General features: G+C 38.2%; 1 protein-coding gene across 3 annotated transcripts in view; it reads left to right on the top strand.

Annotated features, from left to right (window-relative positions):
* The window catches only part of DTNB (dystrobrevin, beta), a 273,847-nt gene that overhangs the window by 198,759 nt on the left and 69,571 nt on the right, over positions 1-5,517 (top strand). For all 3 annotated transcript variants that reach the window (XM_012652544.1, XM_012652543.1, XM_012652542.1), the window contains exon 10: positions 1,725-1,802. In XM_012652544.1, coding sequence (XP_012507998.1) covers positions 1,725-1,802 — 78 coding nt within the window. The remainder of the gene's footprint in view (positions 1-1,724; positions 1,803-5,517) is intronic.

The raw sequence follows: 5,517 nt of genomic DNA, 5'->3' as shown, positions 1-5,517 counted from the left end.
GTTGCTAATAATAATATTTAATAATACATTAAAGAAACAAAGCCCATTCTATTTCCAGGACCAGAAAGCTGTTATGATAGATTTGGTTCATTCATAGGAATTGTCTCCTTGTTCCAGTTGGACAATTAATTTAAAAGAACCGAGGCAAAAATATAAATTTAGGACTGAAAGTAAGCTAATCTCTATAGTCACTTCCATCATTAGTCAACCTAAAACAATTGATTAATTGATTATAACTGAGCAAAGCCACTAGCATTAATAGGCTTGAAAGTTTGGGAACATAATTGGATATCTATCTGAAAGACAGTAGTGAGATAAATAACTTGGAATTGAATTCTAGCCTAGAAAGGCACATTTCAATTCTGAATGTCTTACTTAGGGACTTGTCACACAAAGGGAGAAATGTAGAACAATAAGCGTAACTATGGCTTAAAAATCAAGAGACCTAAATCTGTTGCCTGCAAATTACTTTCCATCTTGGATCATCTCCATTAGATGGAAAAGCATTAAAAAAAAAAAAAATCCTAACTGGAAATGAAATTGGTTATATTTTGAAAAATGCATTATTAGGCAATTTCATGTTGTGGGAACATCATGGAATGTGCTTACACAAACCTGGATGGCATAGCCTACTACACACTTAGGCTAAATGGTATAGCCTATTTGCTCCTGGGCTACACATCTGTACAGCATGTGACTGTACTGAATTGGAGGCAGTCATAACAAAATGGTATTTGTGTATCTAACCATATCTAAAAGTGCAAAAGATACAGTAAAAATATAGTATTATAATCTATTACATCATGCAATCCATCATTGACCTAAATGTCATTATGCAATGCATGACTGTACTTCTTTCAGTTTAAAAGAGGAAGTGAGAGATTTCCCAGGAGGAGTATTTAGCAATGGTCATGTGGCTTCCAATGCAAGACAGAAACTTTTCTGGTGTGGAGGAAGAGGGACTGAAGAATGGCTGGAAGGCAAGATAATAGGCTCCTTTTGATAGTTCGGATTCTTTTATTCATGGGACTTTAAAGGGGAGAAATAGACCCTGAGTCCAGAAAACGAGCAGCTAAAGACAAGTTACCAAAAGTGCTTACCTTCAAATTTAAATTTGGATTAGGTTATAAAAGACAGCATTCTAATTAGGGTGTAGGTATAAAATTTGGATTCATTGTTAAGATTTGAATAAAGAATTGATAAAAGCTTGTTTGTTTTAGAGTCTTAACTTTGAATTTGGTATTTAACGGTTTAATTATTTTAGTAAAAAATTTGCATAGTAAGTCTGAGTGAAGCCTATGAGCTCTAACCAAATCTTGGGAAAAGTATGCTCCTTGATGTTATGACCTTTGTAATATACAACAAATGCCAAACACCTAGTAATCCTGTACCTAAAATGTAGAGAAATTAGCTGTCTCAGAATTCAGATTCTTACATACTAAAACTACAAAGCAAAAGCCACCAAAGTTACGTCCTATAGTAGTGAATTTATAGTTGCTTCTCCTGGTACCCCACAGCACTATGGGCCTGTGGCTTTGTGAGAGAGAACCCCTTCTTGTTGAATTTACTTAGGCTTGAAATATCGATTTCTACCCCTGCTCCCTGAGGTTCACACTGTGCTTATCAGGAATGATAGTTAGTTCCTTTGCCCTTATCGCTTTTTCACTTGTTTCCCTTAGTCGTGTTGGTAATTATTAATCTAAGGTAAATGTCTTTTCTTTCAGTCCTCCTCGCCCTCTGACTAACATGAATGACACCATGGTTAGCCACATGTCCTCTGGAGTGCCCACTCCCACCAAGAGGTATGTATGTCTGGTGCCTCAGAGTTGGGTCAGGGCCTCTGCTACTGATTTGCAACCAGCCCCACTCAGAAATGAGGCCTACGAAGCAGATCATTCCACAGGACAAAAAGAACTGGCTTGCTTTTTCTTCCCTTGGCTGTCTTTTAATATTATTATCTACTTTTTAATCTTCTTTTTTTTCTCCCACTGACTCATAAATACAGCAATTGCAGTTTGGCTTTGAGTGGTCTCTCGGGTGGAAACTTCATTTGTGACAAGCAGTGAACATAGTGTCAGAGCAGATTAGGCATGTTTGAGATCTTTTTTTTTTTTTTTTTTTTACCATAAACGATATTTTGATAATCATGAGTTTCAACAGTTTTTCATTTCAGTTCTTTGAGTGTCAAAGGTCATTTCTGCTTTCTGATTAGACTATGTAAATTGAATTAATCCCTTATAAAATATTCTCCTAAATCATTCTTTATATGAGTCATAAACATTTAAGTTGAAGGGCCTTTTGAGTCCCACTCTCTAAGTATAGGGAGTTTGCTTTAGGGTCCTTCAAGGAATGAGAACTGTACTTCTTTCTCCTCTTTATTTAATTTACTCTTCTCCAAAATTCTCTTAGGCAAGACTTAAAAAGAATGATATAAAAAGGCTTACTTTCTATTTGGTTTAAGCTGTTCCATGACCAGAGCAATGCAGAAACTTCCTCAAGGGCACAACCATTAAAGAATTCTTTCTAACAGTCATCACTCAAAAAGAAGAAAACCACAAAAGACATTCCAACCCACCCCCCAAGTCCTTCCTGGGGGGGAAAAAACACTTCGCTTTGTGCCATATGTCCCGGTTGCTTTGGATTAATTCAGCTATAGAAATATCATCTGCTTAATGATACTTTGACTTAGTATATAGTACATAAGACCAACAATGTTCATTCTCATTGGGTAAAACTCCTAGAACAATGTTTCTCAAACTTTACAATGAGAAGACTCCCCTGGGTCACTTGTTAAAAACACAAATTTCTTGGGACAACATCAGACCCAGTGAATCGGAGTCTCCAAGGATAGGATCTTGAGAAGCCACATTTTTAACAAGTATTTCAGGTGATTCTTACCAGGGAGCAAGTTTGCAAAATAGCCTTAGAAGGAAGCTAAGGAGTAAACTGAAGGGCTACCCTGGAAAAGAGGGTTTAGATGTGACTTAATAAATCAGGGTGACCTGATGGTACAGCATTATCCACGTGGAGACTCAGGAGCTAACCAGGTAAGAGCACTTGCCTACAGCCTTCTCAGAACACTTCTAGCAGGGAAACAGCCAGCTGCTGCTTTGGGCACAGTTGAGTGGTACAGTGCATTAGAGCACAGACTTTTTTTTTCCTTTCCCTGGTATCCAGCACTTAAGGATAGAACTGGTGGATGGGAAGCTGCTGGCACTGAAGACATGATGCCAAGGAGTGTAGACTTTCGAGCCAGACTATCTGAATTTGAATCCTGGCTCTCACCAGACCTTCAACATGTTCTTATCTTCAATTGTTTATCTATAAAATGGGGGCAAAAATAATATCTACCTTGTGGGATTTATATGAGGATTTAATATTTTTATTATTTAGTAAGTAAACTGGAATGAAAGAACAAGTGAGGAAGAGACAGAATGATTTACAAATAATACTCTCTCAAGGAGAAACAGAAAATTTGTGGAAGAATACAAAGCAATTAAACCTCTCCCACCTACCAGATATTATAATAATACCCTTGCTGTCCTTAATCTTTAGTTTTTTGTCTCAGACCCAGACTCCAAATCAGGGATGTTTCCATTTCAAAACCAGGCAGATAAGGTAGATTAGTGAAAGAATTCCATGCTTAGGTTTTATGTTAATTTTAAGAACGCTATCAAGTAGGGTTTTACTTTATCTGAGTTCTTCTCATCATTTACTCTGATGAGAATTGTTTTGTCACTCTGAGTCACCTGAGTACATGAGAGTCCTAAGTGCCAGTGATGGGGCACCATATGTAATACGTGCTACATTGAGTGACCACAGCTGAATGTAGCTGCTGGCAGCTGTTAGAGGGAGTACGACTTTCTGGACAATGTTTTATTGCTTAAGAAAACTAAAAGAAGGGACTCAGGAGCGTTAATAATCACAGCCACCTCTGGAGAGGACTACTCCTTAGGCTTGCTGTATTAAGCTCCAGGCTTAATTATAAGTGGCCATCTGTAATTGTCAGTCACAAAATGGTATCTGCCAGTTTTGAAAGCTGCTTCAGATAATCTGGTATAGCCTAGATTAAGATTTTGTTTTAAATTCAGCATTTCAGCTGGCACCTCTTTCTGGATGGAATTAGTCAATCCTAGAGGTGGTTATCATAGGCTATCTAAGGACTGACCACGTTGAGCGCTGTAATGGATCAAGAAGAGCAGTGACTTAAGTAGGGGCTATGAGGGAGCAAGATGCCCCTACCCTACCAATGCAGTCCTTAGGATGTTAGATTTCATTTCTATTCAGGATGAGATTGTGACATATCATGTGGACATTAATTACGTAATTCATAGACTTGGCTTTTCATGGCCCCAGTAACCAAATAGTAAGTTTCCAGACAGCATTCTATTTATGTCCTCAGGGTCACCTCAGTTTTTCTTCCCTCCTCTGAATGTGGTCAGACTGTGTCTCCAGAGTCTGCTGCCTGTGAGCCAGGAGCCTTAACCCACTGAGGCAGGGATCATCAAGGAAAAGAGCCACTTGCCAGAAATAAGAGGCTTCCTTTAGAACTCATTGTGAGACATAAATCACTGAATCACATAAGAACATGCACAGTAACAAAAGTGCAGGAAAAATTGAAGAGATCCAGTTTCTACCTTTTCGGGCGATGCATATAAAAACAGTATAACCTCAGTGGTCAAAAGTAATGCTGTATTAGTCCACATGAAAGATGATCTCAATGTAAGGGTTCCTTTTTACAGAAGAAGACCTTATAAAATGGCAAAGATGATGGATATCAAGTGAGATCCTTCTGAGGTTCTACTCTAGGGATTTGCCCTCCATAATATTCTTTTTTTTTTTTTTTGAGACAATCTTGCTCTGTCACCCCAGCTAGAGTGCAGTGGCGTCATCATAGCTCACTGCAACCTCAAACTCCTGGGCTCAAGCGATCCTCCTGAATAGCTGGAACTACAAGTGCGTGCCATGACACCTGGCTAATTTTTTCTGTTTTTAGTAGAGACGGGATTTCGCTCTTGCTGAGGCTGGTCTCGAACTCCTGACCTCAAGCGATCCTCCTGCCTCAGACTGCCAGAGTGCTAGGATTACAGGCAGGCATGAGCCACCACGCTGGCTCATAATATTCTTTAATATCCCCATATTGATCTATAACTGAAAAGAAATTTTTTTTTCTTTTCCTTAGACTAGTTTCTTGAAATTTGCTTTCTTTTAAAATCATCAGAATAGTACATTTAAAAACAAACGAGAAAACTTACAAAGCTTTAAAACACAGGCTTAAAATCCTCCCCTGGCTAACTTTCTTGTAGGCCTTCATCTGTCCCTCTTTTCCCTCAATGCTCAGAATGTGAATGTGCTACTATGCACTGTATTGTTGTATTATTCTAAGTTGCCTTCTATTCAGATCAATATGGAAAATGATGCTAATGCTTTTGTATTTTTATTTTTTAAATGTCTTCTAAAGCCTTAGCTTTCATTATTTGTGGATACATAACCCTTTACGTTCTGTGGGAATTTCAC

This window comes from Propithecus coquereli, unplaced genomic scaffold (genome assembly GCF_000956105.1).
Source record: "Propithecus coquereli isolate 6110/MARCELLA unplaced genomic scaffold, Pcoq_1.0 Scaffold39, whole genome shotgun sequence".
Taxonomy (NCBI): domain Eukaryota; kingdom Metazoa; phylum Chordata; class Mammalia; order Primates; family Indriidae; genus Propithecus; species Propithecus coquereli.
This window is presented reverse-complemented; position numbering and strand designations above follow the sequence as displayed.